General features: G+C 47.7%; 1 protein-coding gene across 2 annotated transcripts in view; it reads left to right on the top strand.

Annotated features, from left to right (window-relative positions):
• The window catches only part of PDE9A (phosphodiesterase 9A), a 104,027-nt gene that overhangs the window by 27,669 nt on the left and 51,222 nt on the right, over positions 1–25,136 (top strand). For both annotated transcript variants that reach the window (XM_061422468.1, XM_061422476.1), the window contains exons 2-4: positions 2,678–2,748; positions 4,033–4,110; positions 10,746–10,789. In XM_061422468.1, coding sequence (XP_061278452.1) covers positions 2,678–2,748; positions 4,033–4,110; positions 10,746–10,789 — 193 coding nt within the window. The remainder of the gene's footprint in view (positions 1–2,677; positions 2,749–4,032; positions 4,111–10,745; positions 10,790–25,136) is intronic.

Raw genomic sequence — 25,136 nt, forward strand, 5'->3', positions numbered from 1 at the left:
TTCCCACGCCAGGAATAATCCTTCTAGGCCGGAAGCTTCTTCTGGCACCTGGCGAAGAGCTGGGCTGTCTGGGCGTGTCCCACGTTAGAGTCACGTGCTGCTGATGTTAGGGTTCATGTGATGTTCCAGCCCTAGCTTCTCACCTGTGTTGTCCCCACTAAAGGCTTCTCAACTATTAATAATAAGGTGAAAGCCTGATCAAACACACATGTAAAGTGGCCACACATCAAAGAATTTTACCCTAACAATGTCTTAGCCGAAGAAGGAAACTGGTAAGAAGTCACAACTGGTTCAAAAGAGAAATCAAAGAACCGGGCATTTCTGTACAGTAGAGGCCTGCTGAAATGGATTTACCGGTGGACACAGCATGATTTTCCATTGCAATGGAAGACACCCAATGCAGTCTTTTCTGTTTATTCCTGATTTCCTTCCAGCCCCCTACCCTCCAGCCTGGTGTCAAAAATAATCTCTAAGCCTGTTCTGGACACAGGAGAAGGCTGGCCTCCCTCCCTGGGTTGAGCTGAATCAGTCACAAGGGGCAGCGAGAATGGCAGTGAGCCCCTTGGGCGCTCCTGGACTTGCTTTACTGAAAGACTTCATAATTGGACTTTTTACAGCTTCTATTATTCGCTATCCTGAGGCTAGGAAACCATCACAAAAGACTCGCCTCTAGATTTCATCAGCGGTGCTTATAAAGTTGGGCAGACTCACTTCTTGTCGAGGTTCCCCAGATATTCCAGGCACTGGGTCTGTCTTCCCTGGGGAGGGCCTGCTCAGTCGTGACTTCCTGGAGCCATGCTCCACTCCTGACCAGTATCTGGTCATGACCTGCAAGCCGCCTCACCCCTTTCTGGAATCTTCGGGCAAATCGAATGTTCACAGACAAAGCTGCCGTACCCTCCACCTCCACCCACCCCTGCCCTTTACTGGGGTCTGGAGAAAACCCACAAAGTCAGTCTGCACCAAATGGACATGAACTTCAGAAAGGTTCAAACGGGAAAGTCAGAAATGGCCCCTCGTCAGTGGTGGGATGGCCAGACTCCATACCTCACCCCACACAGGCGCAGCCCTAGAAGCCAAAGTGAGAATGAAAGCCTGTGCCGGGGGCCCTGGAGGTGTGCTGTCCTGAGAACACGGTGGATGAAGGCAAGAGCCTGCTGGCAGTGGAGCTGGGAGGCCCTGTGGAGGAGCTGCGCCAAGTCCTGATGGCTGGGAGGAAGAGAGGGGAGGAGAGCCCCTGGGAAGCGGGGCCCCGGAACCAAAGAGGGCAGGGAGGGGTACCCGTGGACTAGAGTGAAGGCGGGCTGAGGGCTTGGCCAGGACACAGGCTCCAGGGACACACTCCAGAACCTCAGGAGCCCAGCGGGGAGGTGGACCTTCCTTCCACCGTGGACGCACAGGGCAGCAAAGGCTTCTGCACAGAAAGGCAGCACCACCAGGCCTGAGTTCTAGAAACTGAGGCTGGGTGCTGGGCCGGGAGCCTGCAGGGCCAATGCGGGGGTGCTGCAGGGGTCCTGGTGGACCTGCATTGAGCCAGGATGGTGGCCGCGGGTGGACAGTGCCCATCAATGGCCCCGTCACTGGGGAGTGCAGACACCGCCTGGGGTGGGGGATGGAGTGGGCAGCCTGGACGGGGGTGCTGGCTTTGTCTCAGCGTTGCCAGGCCAGTGGCACACAGGAGCTGTGGTAGTCAGGGAACAGCCACGTTTGTGGGGAAAATATCTGCTTGCTCTATTTCACTCTTTCCAATTACAAAAGATGCAGACTGATCTGGCTGAAAAAAAACAGTGCTCTGGGCACTGAAAAATCCCCACTCTGTTCAACGTGGCTCTGCCCATGTTCAGTGGAGAGGCTCTGCCCACTCCTGCTGGTGAGCAGAGGGGCCTTACAGCCATTCCAGGGAGAACACTGAAGGAAAACAGCTATTGTGATGAAAACAGAAGCCTTGGCGGGGACTGTCCATGCACCATCCAGCCTTGGAGAACAACCGCAGGCTGTACTTGAAGCCCCCTCTCCCAGGGGGTGATTCTGGAGCCCACACTCACAGTCAAGACCCCTTGGACAAAAGGTGCAGGTGTGAACGTGTTTCTCTCCTGTCCAGCCAGGACTGGACACCCAGGCTGGGTGCAGAATTAATTGCGTTGCGTGAAATTTGTTCCCTGTGTGGACCCACGGTTCCAACCACATCCTTTCTCATTGTGATTCCCTGTCTGATTTAGTCCTGCAGCCCCAGTCCCCAAATCCTAAAGGGCAATCTTTTATTTTTAAGCTGATGACCTTGAAATTGTTTTTTAACATAATGGCCCCAGAGGTCGTTGAGCTTCCCGCACCCGCCCCGCAAGATGGGGCATGATTAAGCCGAGGTTGTGGGTGGTACATCAACGTCCCCAGTGGGGCACAGGGCAGCCTGTCACCTGCCAGTGTGTTTACCTGGGTGACAGCATTGTTTCTCACAACTCTTCAACGAACAAGAGAGTCGTTTTCCTCAACTTGTATAAGTCAATTCAATGAGATGTGCATGTAGCATTCCAGAGCTCACGGTGATTTTGGTTTTTTCTTTGTAAGATTAACCTGCAGGTCGGGAGCAGAGATAACCCCCTGGAATCTGACATCACCGTGGAAACCAGCTGCCCCACTCCTGCCCGCCCCTCACAGCCATGTGCTTCTGTTTTTGCAGGTGGTCTTTAGCAAGTATTGCAACTCCAGTGATATTATGGACCTGTTCTGCATCGCTACCGGCCTGCCTCGGTGAGTGACTCAGAGTCACCCCACCAGAGGGTTGCCTTTAAATTCACCCAGAGGGGCAGGTACCTGGGGGGCCGAGTGGCTGAGTGTAGGGGATGGGAGGCCTGGAAGGGTTGATGGACTCACCTTGCACCTTGCACATGGGACCTTTCGAATCAATGGATGAGTCCCTGGAGGTTTCAGCCACCGCTGCCGGCTGCCCACCAACAATCATAGCTGTGTTAGTGGAGTGAACCGTTGGGCAGGATTAGGCAGAAACTGCTGTTTTAAAAGTTTCTTTTTTTTCTTTCTTTCATTTATTCCTTTGTTTTGGGAGAAAGGATAAAGAAGGGTGGTAATGTTTAGGCTGTGATCCCCCAGCCCCAGATGACCCAGGGATCCAGATCAACGTTTAAGAAAAAAACTGATATCAGAAATAAGTTGAAAAGACCAGAAACCTACCCTCGAGAACCACAGTCAGCAGTTTGTTCTAGCAAGTGAATTTTCTGTCCTAACTTCGTGACTATAGAGAGTAATCAGGAATAACTTTGACCTGCAGTTAACTTTAAAGTTACGACCCAGGTCAAGGAGGGTGAGAAGGAAGGACAGTCAGGACCTTTCAGAGTCAGGTGAGAAAAGGAGAGTTAGGCAATAGGTTACATGCCTGAAATTACAGCAAGTGGCAGCCTGGAGCAGCAAGAACTGGCCCACAGTTTGGGGCATCTTTTGATAAGCAGTGTGCTAAGAAATAAATATATATTCCTTTTTAGAACAACCCTGCGATTCAGGTGTCACTGCCACGGCACAGATTTTAAAAATACACAACTGAAAACCAGAGTTAAGTCGTATGATTAAGGCAACACCTTGGGTGAGAGGCCCCCCAGAGATGGAGGTTAGAGGAAGATTCAACTTATCCTCTTAAAACTGTTTAGTAGGAGAGCTTTTTGCCTGTTTAGATGGACTCCCCCAGGAAATGAAAGGGAAAAGCAAACCCTGAATTCATTACCGGCTGATATAAATGTTCATTTCTACTTTACCACAGTTTTATTGAGCCTCCCAACTCAACAAATTAGACTCTCTCCAATTCCCATTTCAAATGACTTACACATCTGTTGAGCACTTAAAAGTGCACCTGCAACCCTTAATTCTGTTACCAAGCTGAGGGCCAGAGTCTTGGGGCTGACCACTCAGAGCCCCTTGGGCAGGACCGCCTGGTGCTCAGGTTCCTACCTCAAGGGAGGCCCAGATTCAAGTGTGCACCCAGGAGACAACATCAGGGTGAAGACAACGGCTTCTCCTGTCTTCCAGGAACACCACCATCTCCCTCCTGACCACGGATGATGCCATGGTCTCCATTGACCCCACCATGCCCGCCAATTCAGAACGGTAAGTGGCTGGCAGGTTTCATCAGCTCTTTCTCGCCATGTCTGACTGCTCTCTGCAGGCACGCTGGGGTCTCCAGGGTTGTTTTCTTAATGTGCAGATGCAGGGAAATCCGCGTTTAAACCAAAGATGGGAGAGTCTGGGTAGAGGCTTCCGGTTACTGTCCAGAACTTGTCACTTTCCAGGAAAGCGGCAGCTCTGAGCGTGGCCAGGGACCTTGCTGAGGGTCCACAGGAGCCCTCTGAGGGGGTAGTTACAGAGGGGGAAGCCGAGGACTAAGTGACAGCAGCAGAGCCGGCCCCTGTCCATCAGAGCGGGAGATTCCCTGACCAGAGCACCTGGTGACACTGGGCATTGACCCCTTGAGCAAGTGCTGCCCACTGGCTGCTCTGCCCAGTGATGGGAGGAAGCCTGGGCGCTGGAGGAACGGAACCAGGAGAGGCCGGAGAGGTAGAGGCTTGGGCAGTAAACACATTTGTGAACATCAGTAGAACAGCCTGGCCGCTTGTGGCCAGAGGGAAGACGAGAACTGAGCAGAGTCTCCCACTCGTGCCTGGCCCTCTGCCCAGCAGCCAGAGTCCCTGGCGGTCCCCACTTTATATTTTCAGTGGGGCCAGGCAGAATCCAAACCATGTTCCATGCGAGGCTGGGAGCGGGAGCGAGATTGGGCATGGGGTACCCCTGGGGACCCCTGCCTGTTGCTCCTGCCGCTCACTGCATCCCCCTCTGAGCAACACGGGTCAACCCAGCCATCCAAGTGGACTGATACAGCTGCTCCAGCCTGCAGGAGGGGGCGTGTCCAGGCAGACCCTCTCATGTCCCAGCCACCGGAGGGCCCCTGGCTGCCTGATGGCAGTGTGGAAATATTTAGGCTCCTGGGATGCGGTCCCTGGGACCTCCGATGTAAGTGCCTTAAAGTTTCCCCCGACCCAAGGTGCGTGCAGATCTGAGCTGAGCAAACGTCAGTTATCACTCGGACCTGGGTGCAGGGCACCCAGTCACCGGCAAGGACTGCCAGTGAGAACTGCCAGGCTTTGGTGCAGAAAGCCGAGGAAGTAACAAACCCCAGGAGGTACGAAGTCCTGGAACATTCGAACAACCTCCACTGTCCTTTGAGCTCAGTGGTGGGCGGCCAGTACTGTCCTGCCCTGAGCACTGGGTGCTTCTGCCAGGCCTCCCCTCCCCCTCCTTTTGTGTCCATCAGTCTCCTGAATTTTTAATTTCATCATCAGGAGTTTCTGCTCCCACGTGCTCTGGCGCTGATTACGCTCTGCTTATCGGCTCCGGGCTCCCCGGAAGGAAGAATGCTAATTGAATCCCCAAAGACTCCAAGAACATTGTTGTAAATTGCAGCACCAGCTCCAGCCTGACCCAGATCTGTATTCATGAGAAAAGGCACGAGTGACCTGTCACCCTTGATGTCCACAAGATAAAATGATGTCATCAGAGGGGAAGTGTCCTGTCCATGTGATCTGGTCTCTGATGGAGCAAAGCTGCGTGTTTCCTGAATTAGTTAAAGCAGTTTGTAGGTTGTCTATTCTGTTTTGTCACTTCATCATATCTCATTTGGCACTTTATTCTGTGCCAGCCCTTGTCAATGGCGTGCAGTTTTGTTCCCCAGGAGACGCTGGGGGAAGTCTAATGTTTTGGCTGCCACAGCGGGGACAGGTGTCTAGCACCCAGAGGGCAGAGACCAGGGCTGCTGCTCCATGTCCCCGAGCCAAGGGCCAGCCCCACCCCCCACCCCAGACTCACCTGCCCAAAGGTCAATGGCGCAGAGGCTGGGGACTGGTATTAGTGGTCCCCACAACTTTCTCTTTGCAGACCTACACGTTGCCCCCAGACCACCAGCCTCGTGTGCATCCCCAGGAGCTGGTTGAAGCAGAGCCTCTTCCCTCCTGCTCTCCAACCCCTCCATCTGGTTCCCTAGGTCTGGGGTGGGTCCCCAGAACTGGCATTTCTGCAGGTTCCCAGGTGATGGTGATGTTGGCCGGGACCCCCTTGATCACCATTCTGACCACTGAGCATCTCTGTCTGCTGCCTTCACCCACTCCCTGCATTTGGGGTTGTGGACCTTTTCCATTTTTGGAGTTTCCGCCTCCAGCTTCTCCCCGTCTGTGTTTGTTTTCTTGCTCTCAGCCCTGAGGAGGCAGTATTCCCGAGGTTTCACACCCAAGCCCCCGTCCAGGCCTCCCATCTGCTCCTTTGCCTCCTGCTCTCCAGTACCACCGTTCCAGCTGCCACTGGGCTGTCCTGCCCACTTTGTATATGCATAGTGTGATCTAGCCCAACAGAACAGTGACTGTCAGCCCTGACTAAAGGTTTAAACCACCAGGGATCTTCAAAAAGGTGCTGATGACCAGTCCCCCCCTAGGACCTAGTAAATTCAAATTTGTGAGGGATTTATTTTTAAAGCTCACCAGGTGATTCCAGGGCTTCCCCAGTGGCTCAGTGGTCAAGAATCCACCTACAGTGCAGGAGGCCCAGGTTCGATCCTTGGGTCGGAAAGACCTTCTGGAGAAGGAAATGGCAACCCACTCCAGTACTCTTGCTTGGAGAATCCCATGGACAGAGGAGCCTGGTGGGGTACAGTCCATGGGGTCGCAAAGAGTCAGACGACTGAGGGGCTAACCACAACAAAGGTGGTTTGAACATGTGACACCAGAATCACAGATGTAAAGTGTGGGAAACCTAGGAAACTGCCCTTGACCCCAGCAGTGACCAGAAGGTCATGCCCACCAGACACAGGGTTTCCCTTTTTGGTAAGTGCTGGATTAATTTTGCTTCTTCTCAGAAGACAGTCACATCAGGTTGTGTCCCTCCAGCTTCCTCCATCTCTGAAGACCCTGCAGCCCCTCAGCCTTGCCAGCCTGGTCAGTGCCTGTCCACCCCCCACCCCAACCCCCGCCAGCCTCAGACTCAGGAACCACCTTGCAAGAGGGGCTCCCTGGGGGCATCAGATGGTCCACCTCACCTGCCTTCTGCCCAGGTCATGTTCTCATGGGGCATTTTCACAGTCTTTTCTCCAAATTCCAAGGACTCTTGACGGTGATCAGCTGGATACCGATCAGAAATCAGGGTGCCCCATCTCTTATATTAATCTTTTCAGGTCGTTTCAAGCCAAATTTCATGACCTTCTGACTCTGTCTTCAAAATACTTCTTGTCTTAATAATCAGCGAATGTTTCAGACCATCAGTTTAAATAACCTGGCGTATACTCACCTAAGTCAGAGGGGCTCTTATCAAATAGTGGGCTGAGTGGCTTCCTCTTTCTTTTGGAAATGGTAAGAAAGCTGATTGCTAACCACCCGATTCCTGAAAACCAGCAAATGCAAGTAGACACGTCCCAACTTTGCTCAGATCCTGCTTAGAGGGACCGAGCATCTGGTCCTTGCTGGACTGGGGACATTCTGGATCCCATGGTGTCCCACTGACAGGCATGTTGCCTCCTGAGAACACCTTCTGTTTCTGCCATTAATGCTTCAAGACCCTCATCAAAGGAGAGAAACAGGCGCTTAAATAGTTCAGGGAAAGATGGGGCGCAGGGCAGAGCATGTGGAGAGAGGGAAGAGCCAGGAGGGCACAGCACACGTGTGACATAATCACTCCTTTAGTTCCAGTTTTAGCCAAGCTGTGATACGTGAGGTGCCCACTGCGTGAAATGGCTGAGCACTTGCATGGGTGGTGTATGTGACCACGTACGCCAGTTGGGAAAATGCCTCCTGGATTCCATCCTGGCTCCCACTAAACATGTTTGAAAAGACATAGTTACATTTCAGAAAAAGACAAATACAAGTTCAAGGCAAGTGGAAAGTGGTTTATGTTGGTCCTGTTGTTGAGGAAGAAGTAATGAAGCTGCAACTCATTTTCGGGCTGAGGCAGGAGTTTATTCATTCGTGGAAACGCTGTGACTGGTTCTGAGAACATTCGTGCCATTGAGAATCAAGAGGATTAAGGATGGAGGAGCCAAGTGCCATTTTGCAGGGCCCAGCTGTGGTCTGAGTGTGCTGGGATGCACAGCTCTGCCTCTCCCTCCACCCACCTCCCTCACCTGCTCTGATTCGCTACCACCTCCCACACCTGCATCAGGTCTGTGGGGAGGAAGGGAGGAGAGACAGTCTTGTGGCTGCAGAGGAGGGGGAGAAAAGAGAAACAGGGATGAGGGGGAGGGAGAGAAAGCGCCAGGCTCCCTCTCTCCCCACGGCCCCGGTGTCAGTGCTGCTTATGGGGGAGGGGTGCGGAGGGAGGAGGAGAGGGGGTGGTGACGGTCGCCTTGCCGTGGCTCTCCACCCTCTCACTTGGTTACCCAGACCCCAGCCCCTCACTCCTCTCCTGGGTGGGGCCAACACATGGCTCGGAGCACGCCACAGCTGGTTCACAGTCAGCTCCACGCACATTCGGGGGGTTTCAGTGAGCTCCCCCTCCCGGAGCTCTGCCTCCCACAGTCTGCAAGCTGATGAGGCTGATGCCTGCTAGGGTGGGGGGAACCAGGGAAGATGGAGTCACCCTGCTCAGTTTGTCAGTGTGAAGACCAAGACTGCTGGTACTACCTTGGCCAAGCCCTCCCTGCCACGGGCTCAGCAGCTGGGACCACGCTTCACGCTGCGTGGGTTCTGAGGAGGGTGCTCTGTGATCTGCCAGGACCCGAATACCATTACTGTGAAGCCTCTGTAGTGAAGGTACCCACATCCCAAATAACCAGCTTCCAGGGGTCTTTGGAAGAGGCCCTTTCTCTAGGCAAGGTGCTTCCCTGAGGAGGTCTGGGGGCCTTGCCCGTCCGTACTCTTTCCCAGGAGGACCCTCGTGGGAGGCCAAGGTCTGAGAGGCTCCTGGAGTTGTCTGTCCACCAGCCACAGTGCCACGCGGCTGTTATTTTTATACTTTATCGGCATTTTACATTGCAGACAATTTTTTTCTGTGGCCTGGAAACCATTAAACCACAGGTATGAGCCCAGTTAACACTGGAGGCAAAGGACCCACCTGCCAATGCAGTTAGACGTCCCAGAGACGCCTGGGTCAGAAAGATCCCCTGGAGGAGGACACGGCAACCCGCTTCAGAATTCCTGCCTGGAGAATCCCGCGGACAGAGGAGCCTGGTGGGCTTCGGTCTGTGGGGCCGCACAGAGTCAGACGTGCCTGAAGTGGCTCAGCTCACACCCAGGCTCGGTGTTTGGTGTGCATCCTTCCAGCACCTATGCTTTCTTCCTCCAGGGCTTAGCTGGCTGACTGGCTGTGACCCTGTCTCTTGCTCCATCTTCCTAATGAAGTGTGGTGGGCATCCCTCCACCTCGGTACTTGGACACTGTCTCCATCTTTTTAACAACCTCTCAACCTTCCACAGTTCAGCTGAGGCATCATCCACCCCCAGTGGAGAGGGGCCTGAGTATTTCTTAGCCATTCAAAAGGCAGCAGCCATGTCCTTTCAAGGTGTACTTGACCGTGGAACGTTGGGTCCGTGAGGGCAAAGCCTTTTTGTCTGGCTCGCTGTTATGTCACCAGAACCCAACCACACTGAGCACTCAGTGAAAAAATGTGCTGAATGAATGAATAAGTGGCATATGAAGATACCCCGGTGAGATAGGGGTGCCCAAACTCCAGGATCTAATACCTGATGATCTGAGGTGGAGCAGATGTAATAATACTAGAAGTAAAGTGCATGATAAATGTAACGCAGTTGAATCATCCTAGAGTCACCCCCTCACCTCCCCCGTCCGTGGAAAACTGTCTTCCGTGAAACCAGGCCCTGGGGCCAGAAGCGGGGGGGTCGCTGCCGTAAGAGAGAATCAAAGGCGTTACTGCTGTCGTTCCCAGGTTCACCTGATGAGACCGTGGATTTTAAACTTGACTCCGTGGTTGCTGTCCCCAGGGTGCTGGCAGTCCATACGCCCACCAGCAGTACCTGTCGGAGTCTGATTCCCTGTGCCCTGTAGCACTCTGGTCATCTGCTTCTAGAATTTTGCTAAACCGTTGGGTTAAAAAATAGCCTCTTTGTTGGGGTGCCTCTCTTTATTTTTGTTAACTGTTGTCAACTATTTCCTGTTCCTATTTTTTGCCTGTTTCCCATTGACTTAATCATCTCCCCCATCCCCAGCTTTGCTGGGGGTCCTTGTATGTCAGGGACCATGACCTTCAATCTGTGCTGACATCACCAGTATCCTCTCCCCACCACTGTGGGTCTCTTGATTACTGGTGATGACATCATCAAGGTGCATCACCAAGGTGATGACATCACCAAGGTGCCAGTGCATTTTCGCCTGAGTTATTGACACCATCCTGTCTTGTGTACGTGGGGGATGCCGTCGGCAAGAGCTCAAACCAAGTCAAAGTGGGAGAGCCTCCTGCATCAGCCAGGTGTCAAGGCAGACCAAGGCAACTCTGCCATCCAAGCTGCATTCAACATGCTTGTTTTATTAACCAAATATGAACATGGCAGAGGGGGTCCATTATTTAAATAATATATTTAAAGTGTTGAGAATTTCTCTGAATGAAGAAGCTCAGAACCACCAAAGAAGCTCATTTTTTTAAAAGACCTAATTCACTGGTAAATTCTAATTCAGCCCAAGTGCTTATCTTTTGGGCCAGATGTGTGTGGACGTCTTTGATGGCGTCTTACAGTGGAACTGCCTTCTCTCTTGCAGAACTCCCTACAAAGTGAGACCCGTGGCCATCAAGCAACTCTCTGGTAAGGCCTTGCTATCATTTTTTTAAATTAAAAAAATACAGGAAGCTGTAGGCTGCCCCTGGATTGAATATGTATGAGTTAAGCATTGAAGCCCGGTGCCGTTACAGAATGTAAAGTCACATACTGCTGTTAAGGCAGCCATGCTGTGTCCTCCACAACCCCCCAAGTGCCCAGCCCCCCAGAATGCCCTGTCCTGACAACCTAGCAGACGCTGGGTGACACCCCACTCCTGTCTCCCTGGGCCACTACCTGCGCTGTCCATTCAGACTGTAACGCGAGAAGCCCAGCCCTCAGGATGCCTCATAGACTCAGTGGTGTTGATTGTTAAAGTCCCATTGCCTTCTGGATCTTGGATCACTCCTATTTATGTATGACATGTGTAATAATATGCTCCTGTTCAAGTGTGTATTTTGATAAGGCTTTGAAAGTTTTATTCATCCTTGTCAACTGTCACCAAAACCAAGACCTGGAACGTTTCCATCACCTAAAAATGTGCTGTGCCTCTTCCCGCTTAACCCCGGCCCCTCTGTCACAGGTCTGTGTCAACCACACCCTCTCTCTGAAACCGCAGGTTAGCTGTGTCTTTTTGAGACTTTCGCAGAGAAGAAATTACATAAAACGTACCCTTTTTTGACCCAATGTTGTTTCTGAGCCTCGTCCGCATGTTGTATATGTCATTCTTTCCTTTTTATTGACGAGTACCATTCCAGGTGTGGCTGGTCCGCAGTGTTTATCCATTCACCTGTTGAAGGACAGCTGGGGTATGAATAAGGCAACTATGAGTATCCAAGAACAAGCATTTACAGGGACACAACATTTTTATTTCCCTTGGAGTCAGTGGGATTGAATGGATTGCTGGGTCATGTGGTTTAGTACACGTTTCATTTTATAAAAAAATACTTCCATGCAGTTCCTTTCCTTCTAATGATCCAGATCTAATGGGCTCTCCTTCTTCTAGCTACTGAAGGAGGAAGCTTGGCTCATTAATATAGATCTTTCTTTTTTTATATAATAACACAAAGCTAGAGATTTCCCTCAGAGCATACTTTAGCTATATCTCACAAATTTTGGTGTATTGCGTTTTCATTTTTATTCAGCTTAAAATATTTTCTAATTTACCTTGTAGTTCTTTTTCTGATCCATTTGTTATTTAGAAGTATATTACTTAATTTTCAAATAGTTGGGTATTTTCCAGTCATCTTTCTGGTACTGATTTCTATCTTTTTTTTAATTTATCTTTGGCTGTGCTGGGTCTTCGTTGCTGTGTGAGGGCTATTCTCTTGTTGCAGCGTGGACTAACTGCAGTGGCGTCTCTTGCTGCAGAGCAGAGGCTCTAAGTGCACGGTCTTCAGTAGTTCCAGCTTGCAGACTTAGTTGTCCTGTGGCATGTTGAATCCTCCTGGACCAGTGATGGAACTCATTGCCCCTGCATTGGCAGACAGATTCTTAACCACTGGACCACCAGGAAGGTCCCTGGTATTGATTTCTGTTCAATCCTTTGTGACCATATAACTTCAGTCTTTTTTGATTTACTGAGATACATGGTGTATCTTGGGACTTCCCTGTAGCTCAGATGGTAAAGAATCTGCCTGCAGAGCAGGAGACCTGGGTTTGATCCCTGGGTTGGGAACATCCTCTGGAGAAGGGAATGGCAATCCACTCCAGTATTCTTGCCTGGAGAATCCCAAGGACAGAGAAGCCTGATGGGCTACAGTCCATGGCGTCACCAAGAGTCAGACACGACTGAGCAACTAACACCACCACCTTGGTGACTGTTGCACGTGCACTTAAAAAACAACGTGTACTGTTGTTGCTGGGTGAAAGATTCTATAAATGTCAGTTAGTTCAAGTTGGTTGATAGTGTGTAGTTCAAATTTTCTCTATCTTTACTTATTTTTTGTCTACTTGACCGGTCCATTACTGAAGGATAAGAATTGCAATATCCAACCCTATTGTGGATATGTGGTTTCATTTCTTAGTTCTCTTGGGTTTTGCGTCATGCTTTTCCTGTTTCTGTTATTGGGTACGTCCTTGGGATTGTTGTGTCTTCTTGATGAATCAGCCCCTTTATTCTTATAAAAATGTGTGCTTTATTTCTGGTGCTTTTTGGTGACGTCTTCTTTACCTCAAGTTACGATCACCACTCTAGCTTTGCTGTACTCAATACTCCTAGTTATATCCCGTTCCCTCTTTTTTACTTTTAACATGTTTATGTTTGAAGTGGATTTCTTATTAGTTCTGGCAATTTCAGCTTTTTGGTTAAGTTTTTGAGCCATTTACATTAAATGTAATTATCCATACGTGTGTGTGTGTGTGTGTGTGTGTGTGTTAGTGGCTTAGTCATGTCCAACTCTTTGTGACCACATGGACTGTAGCCCTCCAGGCTCCTCTGTCCATGGAATTCTCCAAGCAAGAATACAGCAGTGGGTTGACATGCCCTCCTCCAGGGATCAAACCCAGGTCTCCCACATTGCAGCCAGATTGTTTACCAATCGAGCTACCCAGGAAGCCCAGTTATCCATATAGTTGGATTTAAATCTACTGAAAGTTTTTAAGCTTTACATTTACATCACATTACATTTGTGTAATTGTGTAATTACACATTACGTTTGAGTAATCACATTACATTAAATGTAATTATCCATATAGTTGGGTTTAAATCTACTTTCTTGTTATTCATTTTCTATTGGTCTCATTTTTCTTTTTTGATATTTTCCTCTCTTTCTACACTTTTTGATGCTGAACATTTCTTAATTCCATTTTTTTCCTCCACTCTTGACTTATGAGCTGTACTTCTTAGTTTTATCTCTTTGTGGCTGTTCTTGTGTTCAATATGTAGCATCAGCTCATCACAGTCTGCCTTTATTATATTACTCCACTTCACAAGAATAGAAGGTTCTCAAAACAGTGAACTTCCGTTTCTCCTGCCTCATTCTTTGTGCTTTATGTCATACTTTTTACTCCTACACATGTTCTAAACCCCATAATACATGGTTATCATTTTTTGCTTTCAATAGTCAATTATATTTTCTTTCATGTCTTTGTATATCCATGTTTGCATTTTTTGTTTTGTTCTGGGTCATCTGGATTTTGTTTTCGCCCACTAGAGAGCATGGGCTTTGTCATGGCAGACAGTTGAGATACTTACCAGTGGGTTTGATGCCTTTGAGACTTGTTTTTTAGCTTTGCTAGGTCAGTTCTGGAGAACCACTGCTCCAGAGAGAGTTCCGTCTGGTGGCTGAGGTGCCATCCCTATGGGATCTCCTCTGACCTCCTCTGACCACCACGCATTCTGCATTCCAGCTCCTTGGAGCTCAGATATTTGGAAATGAGGTTGGGGACACTGGATAAAGGTCATGGGGGCCTTGGAGGCCCATGAGGAGTTGCTGCCCTGCTTCCTGTGTGGGGAGGGCAGCAGAGGAGGTGAGGAGTGACCAGACTCTGACATGTTCTGAGGAAAGAGTCATGCTTATCTCCTGGCCGGTTGGAAGTGGGATGTAAAAGAACGAATTATCAGAGAAGCCTTGAGTTCTGGCCTGAGCCACAGGGAGGGTGGCATTGTGGTGCTGGAGAAGACTCCTGAGAGTCCCTTGGACAGCAAGGAGATCAAACCGGCAAATCCTAAAGGAAATCAACCCTGAATATTCATTGGAAAGATTGATGCTGAAGCAGAAGCTCGACTACTCTGGCCACCAAATGCGAAGAGTCGACTCATTGGAAAAGACCCTGATGCTGGGAAAGATTGAGGGCAAGAGGAGAAGAGGGTGGCAGAGGATGAGATGGTTAGATAGCATCACTGACCCAATGAACATGAGTTTGCGCAAACTCCAGGAGCTGGTGAAGGACAGGGAAGCCTGGCATGTTGCAGTCCATGGGGGTCACAGAGAACTGGATACGACTTAGCAACTGAACGGCAACAACATGAAGAGGGTGGAACGGCAGCCCCTTGAGAGCGTGAGCTGAGGGTCAGTCTGGGTGGGGGAACATGGTTTAACCTCTTGGACCTCAGTATCTGGTAGACGTGCCTAGGGGAGCTGTCACATCTGAACTGGATGTGATGACATGCACTGGACCTTCAGCGTGGGTGGTGTTCTGCAGCCATGGACCTAATGAGCTCCCTCGGGAGGAAAGGACTGAGCCCTGAGCCCTGAGGCCCCACCCTGGGGACTGGATTCCCTGGGAAGGATACTCGCGACTTGACACCATCAGAAGAGGGGCCTTTTAAGAAAAAAGAGGAGGAAAAAAACAAGAGCAGGTGGATGAGATAGGGATGAGCTTCAGGAAGGGAAGACAGGGACCTGCCAGTGTAGTCAGGTATGTGCAGGATTGTCTCTAGGGGAAGAAGGCAGAAGGATTTCTGTGTGACTCTCTGCCCTTTGGAGCCTGCTTGTGGGAGTTTTGACTCTGGCTTTCTTGTGCAAACAGCCTCCACCTCCCATCCAGTACCACCCAAACTGGCTGCCCACGGCCTCCAGCCTTCACCCTGGCTCGGTGACCGGTCGTGGCCACACAGCCCTGAGTCAGGACCTGTCAGGAGCCCCATTTGCCCTTTAGTCATCAGCCCACATACACAATGGCGGGAAAAAGAACCCCGGGAGAGGACGCGGGAGCCTTGTGCCCAGACTCACGGGCAGCTACCGGGCCTCCGGGCCTGTCCTGTCCAGAGACCCCCGCCATCTTTGCTGAGTCACACATTTCCGTAAATGCTCCTGACAGTCCTGGTGGGGCAGGCAGTGCAGAAATGCCCCCCAAATCTTGCTGCCCTGCGATCCATGGAATTCTCCAGGCAAGAATCCTGGGGTGCACAGCCATTTTCTTCTCCACGGGATCTTTCTGACCCAGGGATTGAACCCGGGTCTCCTGCACTGCAAGCAGATTCTTTACCATCTGAGCCACCAGGGAAGCCCATTTAGATATTAGGAAACAGTGTAGAGAAGAGTATTGTGCAAAACATGGCTTTTCATAAAAGAGACAGGGGCTGCAGGGCCTGTCTTAGGAGCAGGAAACAGCCCCCCCCACGAGGAAGGGCCGTGGAACAGCCGCGTCCTCCAGAACAGAGGACCCACACGACCCACACCCCTGCCACCACCGTACACTGGGAAGGTTTGTGTTTACCAAACTCTGTTTCAGAAAAATGTTCTCTTTGCCACATCCTGGGAGACAGTCACACAGAGAGACTGTTTTTCCCTTTTATGAGTAAAATAAAAGTTAACGGCAGCTACAAAACTTCCATGCATCTTTTTTTATGATGACAGCACTGTTTCTTTTGAAAACCATCAGATTATTTGTCATTTTTATATGATGTGAGCAGATTAAACAGTGGGCTTTTCCTAAATCTGGAATACATGACTATAGCCTCCAACCCATGCGCTGCACCCACTGTGAACCCCCACCTAACGGTGGGGAGCGAAGAGGGCAGATAACCATTGGAGTAGGGCAGCTGCATTCTTAACCCCGTGATCAGAGCTCCCATGGGGAGGATGGGTCCCTGGAGAGGAGGGACCTTTTCCCTTGTTGACTGAAGGCTGCCGGAGCCCCTTACTGAAGTCAGGACTAAACAAGAAGCTGAAAGGGTTTCAGGGAGGGGCCCCGGTGGTGCCCCCAGGATGCATGGGCCGCCGGGAGGGGACCACACGTATCAGAAAGCCAGCCACCATCCAGAGGCGGATGTGCTGTAAAGGCAGACTACACACAGAATTTTGCAGGCCCAGTATGGAGAAAAGAAATATAAGATGTGTCGTGGATAATGTTTATGTTTCATGTTTTCTTATCAAGATGTAATTCACATAGCATGAAATCCTCCATTTTCAAATGCACAAATTCAGTAGTTTGTAGCGTTTTCACTCTTGTCCCAGCATAATGGGACAAGATGGGACAAGATGCCAGAATGTTTCCATCGCCCCCAGCAGAAGCCCCATAGCCTCCAGCAGCTCCTCCTGTCCCCTCACCCTGGCAACCGCTCGTCTGCCTGCCGTCTCCACGGATAGGCCTGTTGTGGACGTGTCATATCTTGAAGTATGTGGTCCTTTACTCCTGCCTTCTTTCACTTGGCCTGATGTTGGCAGGGTTTTTCTGTGTTGCAGTGAAGGTCAGCGTTCATCCCGTCTTGTGGAAGAGCCACGGGGTATTTATTACTCACCAGCTCATGGATGTTGGGATGCTTCCACTTTTTGGCTACTGTGAATGATGCAACTGTGAACATTTGTGAGCAAATTTTCCAGGGAATGGTACGTGTTGAAATGAGGTATTTTTGAGATAAGTTGTGTTGGATAAAGTTTATCAATTAAAAAAGCAAAAGAGCCTAGCCACCTTGGAGGAAGGGTCTGAGATAAGAGCATGTGTGAACTAAGGACTCCCTTCTCTGAGCTGAGCCCCCTAACTGCAGACTTTCTCTGCAAAGGGGAAGACTATAATTTCTGAGGACTGACACCCCAAGAAGGGTCCTCCTGGTCAGAGAGGAAGCGATGGACCGCCCCTCTGGGGGACAGATACCTACCAAATACGCAGTTGCCCAAAGGGATGCAAAGCGATGAGCTCAGCTGCTCTCCTGTACCTACTCCTCCACTCACATTTCCCAGCTTTGCCTTTGCTCCTCGCACCCCACCCCCCCAGCTTTCCTGGGATCACCTCCAAGTGCCCTGCTGGCGCCCGAGTCTTTGTCTGCAGGTCGGCTTTGGAGGATCCCAGTCTAAGAAACAAGGACTGCCCAGCTGCCCTCATTCAGTGGTCAGTTGGGTGAAGTGACCTCAGGAAAAGCGAGCCAACCACACTGCACTGCCGTTTCCCTGCAAAGCAGATGTCAGGATGCACAGTTCTTCTGAGGAAAAATGAAGTAATTCACGCAAACTGCTCAGCACGGTGCCTGCCACTCGGGAGCACTCGCTAAATGGTGCTATCATTTAAAATGCCCTAAAGGGCATGTTTGCATGGCTGACTGCATCTCTCTGGAATTGTTGAATTTTAATAGAGCAGGAGTGCTTTCTAAGGCCTGAAACTACGCACGGAGGGCTGGCTCCCTTTTCCCTTGCCAGTCAAGTTAACACTTGACATTTGAGCACAAGCGTGTTGCTTAGAAGCAGTAATAATGGTTCTTAATAATATTTTCTATTTTTAGTGCAATTTCATGGTCATCTTTACTTGCATTCTTTTGAAAACAAAAAGGGTTCAGCGTATGAAATGAAATGCTACCACCCTCCTGTGAGATTTCTGAGCTTAGTCCACTGCTGTTTTCTGTAGCTTTATGGAATTGCATGTTCACACAATCTGTGGGGTGGTCTAAGCCGGCTTCAGGAACACTGAGCACATCACTGTCAGGGGTGTGGCAGCAAACAGGGATACTGAACACAGAATCTGCACGTGATGGCAAGAGAATCTGGTCCAGTTGGCAGGTGGTGTCCACGGGTCCCACATCCACAGATGCTGAGGACCGACTCAGGATACCAAAATCATCAGCAGACTTTGGTATCCTTGTGGGGCAGGGTCTTGGAACCGATCCCCTGCGAATACTGAGGAGCCACTGTGTAGTACCTCCGGGAGGCAAACCGTTCTGTCTGCCTCCAGGCATCTGTGACAGCCACACACCCCACGCATACATCCGTGTCTCCCTACCTGTGCGCTGAGGTGCACACATGTGAAGGGTACTCTGTGATGAACTTTGATGAAAGTACGCATGCGCATGGCCACCACCCCAGCCAAGACGAAGAATGTTTCCATCGCCCCAGAAAAATTCCTTTGTGCTTGTTTTCAAGTCAGTTCCCACACACCATGAGAAACCTCTGTGTGACTTCTTTCACCACAGGCAGATTGCTCTTTCCTGTTCTTAAATTTCACGAGCATGGAATCACACAGAGTGTGCTCTTTTGTGCCTGCATTCTCTCGCTCAGGATCGTGTTTTTAAGATTCACACGTGTAATTTATTTACTTTGTATCTCTGTTGTTGTTCAGTCCCTAAGTCAATGTCCATCTCTTTGCAACCCCCTGGACTGCAGCATGCCAGGCTTCCCTGTCCTTCACTGTCTCCCAGAGTTGGCTCAAACTCATGTCCATTGATGATATCCAAGCCTCTCATCCTCTGTCACAACCTTCTTCCCCTGCCCTCAATCTTTCCCAGCATCAGGGTCTTTTCCAGTGAGTCAGTTCTTCGAATCAGGTGGCCAAAGTATTGGAGCTTCAGCATCAGTCCTTCTAAATGCATATTCAGGGTCGATTTCCTTTAGGATTGACTGGTTTGATCTCCTTGTATCGCTGAGTAGTATTCTATTTCATGAGCGCTCCATAGCTGCTCAGCAATTCTCCTGTGGATGGACATTTCCAGTTTGGGGTTTAGCTATAGTGAGCATTTGAATGTCTTATTATACACACATTCATCAGTTACCTTGGGTAATACCTAGAAGTGATGCTAGTCCATATGGCCAACTGTTTTCCCAGGTGGCAGTACTATTTCATGTTCCCACCAGAAGTGTATGAGTGATCCGATTGTCATATCCAACCTAACACCAGGCATTCTGAGTGTTTTTAATTTTAGACATTCAAGTAGGCGTAAAATCTTATTTCTTTATGGTTTAAATTTACATTTCTCAGATGACTTAATAATTGCTGAGCATGTTTTCCTGGGCTTGTTGAGTACTTGAATATCTTACTTTGTGAAGGTCTATTCCAAGCATTTTGTGCATTTTTTAGACTGTTGTATTCGTTTTTATCACTTGTTTAATCGCACAGTCGTGTCTGACTCTTTTGGGACCCCGTGGGCTGTAACCCACCAGGCTCCTCTGTCCATGCGATTTCCCAGGCAAGAATACTGGAGTGGGTTGCCATTTCCTTCTCCAGGGGATTTTCCCAACCCAGGGATGGAACTTGGATCTCCTGCATCGCAGGCATTGTTTGCCACTGAGCCACCTGGGAAGCCCCGGTGTTTACCACTGGTTCATGGAAAACAATATATTCTGGATGCAGTTAATCTGTGAGACGTATATAGCAAGTATCTTTCCCAATTTGTGACTTACCTTTTTCATTTTCTTGAAGAGGTCATTTGATGAGCAGAAGTTTCTAAGTTGATGAAGTCAATCGCACAAGTTTTCTTGATGTATAATACTTCCTGTGTCTTCTTTAAGAATCCTTTCTCTACCCCAAGTCATGAAGATACATTTTCTGGAAATTTAGGGTTATAGTTATTATATTTTAATTTGTGACCCATTTAAAATTAATCTTGTGTATGGTGTGAAGTAAGGGGTCGATAGTATTTTTTTTTCCGTACATGTATCCAGTTATCATAGCACCCCTGTTTAAAAAGACTTTCCTTTTCCATTGAACCACTTTGGCATGTTTGTTGAAAATTAATCGACTCACGTGTGGGTCCCTTTCTGGACTCTGTTCTGTTTCATGCATCTGTTTGTCCTGACACCAAGACCACACTGCTTCAATTGCTAGAGCTTGGAATCCAGTAATCTTCCACATCTGTACTTCTTTGGGGGTTATTTTGGTTCTCTGGGTCATTTTCTTTTCCCTACAAATTTTAGAATAAAGAATCAACTTGTCAGTTTCTTTCAAAAAGTCTTTTCTGACTTAGACTTGGATTGCATTCAATATGTAGATTAATTTGGGAACAATAACATCTAAGCAATATTAAGTCTTGCAACCATGAGCATGGTACATCCCTCCACTCAGCCAGACATAGAGCTTTCAGAATGAAGGTCCTGCATACTTCTTGTTAAATCTGTTTCTCAGCATTCTCTGTTTTCTGGCATTATTCTAAGTGGGATCTTATTTAATTTCCCATTTGTTTGCTCCTCTTTTATGAAAGAAAACTACAGGAGATATTTGTGTATTTTTAAAATGTTTATTGGAGTATACTTGCTTTACAGTATTTGTGTGTTAGTTTCTAGTATACAGCAAAGTGAATCAGCTCTGTGTACATATATATCCCCTCTTTTTTGAATTCTTTCCCATTTAGGTCACCACAGAGCACTGAGTAGAGTTCCCTGAGCTACACAGTAGGTTCTCATTAGTTATCTATTTTGTATATAGTATCAAAGGGAAAAGGGGAAAGATGTACCCAACTGAATGCTAAGTTCCAGAGGATAGCAAGGAAAGATAAGAAGGCCTCCTTAAATGAACAGTGCAAAGACATAGAGGTAAACAATAGAATGGGAAAGACTAGAGATCTCTTCAAGAAAATTGAAGCTGTCAAAGGAACATTTCATGCAAGGATGGGCACAATAAAGGACAGAAACAGAAGCAGGTAAGGACCTAACAGAAGCAGAAGAGATTGAGAAGAGGTAGCAAGAATACCCAGAAGAACTATACAGAAAAAGGTATGACCTTTTGACCTGGATAACCACAATAATGCGGTCACTCACCTAGAGCCGGACATCCTGGAATGTGAAGTCAAGTGGCCTTAGGAAACATTACTACTAACAAAGCTAGTGGAGGTGATGGAATTCCAGCTGAGCCATTTAAAGTTTTAAAACATGATGCTGTTAAAGTGCTACTCTCAGTATGCTAAGAAATTTGAAAACTCAACAGAGGCCACTGAACTGGAAAAGGTCAGTTTTCTTTCCAACCCCAAAGAAGGGCAATACCAAGGAATGTTCAAGCTACTGCACAACTGCACTCATTTCACATTCTAGCAAGGTAATGCTCTAAATCCTTCAAGTTAGGCTTCAACAGTATGTGAACCTAGAACTTCCAGATGTACAAGCTGGATTTAGAAAAGGCAGAGGAACCAGAGATCAAGTTGCCAAAATTTGTTGGATCATGGAGAAAGCAAAGGAGTTCCAAAAAACATCTACTTTTGCTTCATTGACTACACTAAAGTCTTTGACTGTGTGGATCACAACAAACTATAGAAAATTCTTAAAGAGATGGTAATACCAGACCACCTTACCTGTCTCCTGAGAAACCTGTATGCAGGTCAAGGAGCAACACTTATAATCAGACATGGAACAACTGACTGGTTCACAATTGGGAAAGGAGTACACAAAGCTATGTATTGGCACCCTGCTTATTTAACTTCTATGCAGAGTACATCATGCGAAATGCTGAGCTGGATGAATCACAAGCTGGAATCAAGGTTGCTGAGAGAAGTATCAACAACCTCAGATATGCAGATGATACCACTCTAATGGCAGAAAGACAGAGGAACTAAAGACCCTCTTGATGAAGGTGAAAGAGGAGAGTGAAAGGCTGACTTTAAACTCAGCTTTCAAGAAACGAAGGTCATGGCATCTGTCCCATCACTTCATGGCAAATAGATGGGGAAAAAATTGATACAGTGACAGACTTTATTTTCTTGGGCTCCGCAATCACTGTGGACAGTGACTGCAGCCATGGAATTAAAAGATGCTTGTTTCTTGGAAGGAAAGCTATGACCAACCTAGACAGCATATTGAAAAGCAGAGACATCACTTTGCCAACAAAGGTCCATCTAGTCAAAGCTATGGTTTTTCCAGTAGTCATGTATGGATGTGAGATTTGGATCATAAAGAAGGCTGAGCGCCAAAGAATTGATGCTTTTGAACTATGGTGCTAGAGAAGACTCTTGAGAGTTCCTTGGACTGCATGGAGATCAAGCCAGTCAATCCTAAAGGAAATCAACCTTGAATATTCATTGGAAGGACTGATGTTGAGGCTCCAATATTTGGCCACCTGATGCGAAGAGCCAACTCATTGGAAAAGACCCTGATGCTGGGAAAAATTGAAGGCCAAAGGAGAGGGGTCAGCAGAGGATAAGATGATTAGATACCATCATCAACTCAACGGACATGAATTTGAACAAACTCCAGGAGACAGTGGAGGACAAAGGAGCATGGTGTGCTGCAGTTCGTAGGGTTGCAGAGAGTCGGACACAATTTAGAGACTGAACAGCAATGATCAATACTGTGTATGTGTCAATCCCGATCTCCCAGTTCATCCCCCACACACACCCCTTCCTCCTTGGTAGATATTTGTGTACTGACATAGGATCTTATGACATTGCTCATTGGTTCATGTGTTATTTCTGGTAGTTATTTTATAGAATCTTAGGATTTTTCCATAGAAACAATCATACCTTCTAATAATAAAGACAGTGTTACTTCCTACATTCCAGTCTTTTGGGGTTTTATTTCTTTTACTTGTCTTATTGCATTGGTTGAAACTGCAATACAAGAGAGCAGACATCCTTACCTCATTCCAACCTTAAGGAATATGCATCCACTTTTTTACCATTGGATGTGACATGAGATATAGACCTTTTGTAGATGTCCTGTATCAGATTGAGGATGTCCTGTTCTAGTTTGCCAAGAGTTTTTGTGTCAAATGGTCTTTGACAAAATTCTCTGTTAAATTCTGCCAGATGTTCTTTGTGTACCTACTGAGATGGGTTAAGGAAGTTTCTTTTTATTCTAGTTTTCTAAAGGTTGTTTTCTCAATATAAACAAGTGTTAGATTTTGTTACATGTTCTTTCTGCATCTACTGAGATGACATGGTTTTTTTTCTCCTTTATTCTGTTAAGATAGTGAATTATAGTGACTCATTTTCGAATGCTAAAACAGCTTTGCATTTCTGGGATAATTCCACTTGTATTCTCAGGAAGTATTCTTGGGAAAATATTTGGGAAGAAATTTAACAAAAGGTATACAGACCGTCTACTCTGATATAAGATGTATTCTCCTTTTATATATTGCTATATTTTATTTGTAATAATATGTTAAGGAGTTTTGTATCCATGCTTATATGGGATGCTGGCTTATGCCATTTTTCTTGTGATGTCTTTGTCAAGTTTTTATAAAATATATTGGGAGGTTTGCTTTTTTCTCTATTTTCTAAAAGATTTGATGTAATTTGGGTATTGCTATTCCTGCTGCTAAGTCACTTCAGTCATGTCCGAGCCTGTGTGACCCCATAGATAGCAGCCCGCCAGGCTCCTCTGTCCCTGGGATTCTCCAGGCAAGAATACATATATTCATTTGTGTGTAATGTATTTCTTGATACGCTCAAGGTTAGGTTTATCATGTTACTTTTTTTTTTTTATGTTGAGTTTGGTTTCCTGTTCCTTCTCTTCTTCCTTCTCTTAGATTCATTGGATTAATTTTGTATTCTATTTTATTTCTTCTATTGACTCTTTACCTCTACTTTTTAGCATAACTTTTAGTTGGTTGCTATATTTCACTATGTATCCTTAACCTTTTCTTTTTTTTAATTACAAGCTTTCTTTTTTTGGAGATCCAATAAAAAAAGCAAAGTTAAGTGAAAAGCAGGGAGAGTTCCCCCATATTCCCTCCTGATACACTCACACAGCCTCCCCCACCATCAACATCCTGCCTTAGAGCTTTACATTCATTGTAATCAGTGAGCAACACTGACGCGTCATTGTCAACCAAAGTCCATGGTTAATATCAGCGTTCAATCTTTGTGGTAGACAGTCTGGGTTTTCAGATGCGTAATGACCTGCATCCACCGCTGCAGGGTCACACAGAGTCGTTTCTCTGCCCTAAAAATTCTCTGTGCTTCACCTGTTCGTCTATCCTTTCCCCTGGAACCCTGGCAACTACGAATCTTTTTAATGTCTTCATAGTGGTGCCTTTTCCAGAGTATCTGTAGTTGGTATCATACAGTCTGCAGCCTTTTCAGATTGATTTCCTTCACTGAGGAAGTTTCCTTTCTACCTGGTCATAGCTTCATAGCTCATTTCTTCTTCGTGTTGATTAATGTTCCATGAATATACTGTAGTTTGTTTATTCCTTCACCTATTGAAGGATGTCTTGAGTGTGTCAAAGTTTTGGCAACTGTGAACAGAGCTGCTGTAAACATTTGGGTGAATGTTGCCATTTGTTTTTGCGTGTACTTATTTCCTTCTTGGGTGCACTGGGTCTTCATTGCTACGTGCAGGCTTTTTCTATTTGCAATGAGAGAGGGCTACTCTCTAGCGGTGGTGTGTGGGCTTCTTATTGTGGCGACTTCTCTTCTTGCAGAGCCACAGGCTCTAGGGTGCTCCGGCTTCGGTAGTTGTGGTGCGTGGGCTTAGTTGCATCAAGGCATGTGGAATCATCCCAGGGATTGAACCTGTGTTCCCTGTATTGGCAGGTGGATTCTTAATCACTGGACCACCAGGGAAGCCCAGTCATTTGTCTTTTATGGATCTTGGATCCAGGATTCTTTTTCTTCTGCTTTCTCGTGGGTTTCAACTGTTTGGGGTAAATACCCAGGAGTGCAGTTGCTCAGTCGTGCATTTAATTTTGTAAGAAACCACCAAACTACCTTCCAAAGTGACTGTGCTAAGTCACTTAAGTCGTGTCCGACTCTGTGCGACCCCACAGACGGCAGCCCACCAGGCTCCCCCATCCCTGGGATTCTCCAGGCAAGAACAGT

The sequence above is a fragment of the Bos javanicus genome, chromosome 1, assembly GCF_032452875.1.
Source record: "Bos javanicus breed banteng chromosome 1, ARS-OSU_banteng_1.0, whole genome shotgun sequence".
Classification (NCBI taxonomy): domain Eukaryota; kingdom Metazoa; phylum Chordata; class Mammalia; order Artiodactyla; family Bovidae; genus Bos; species Bos javanicus.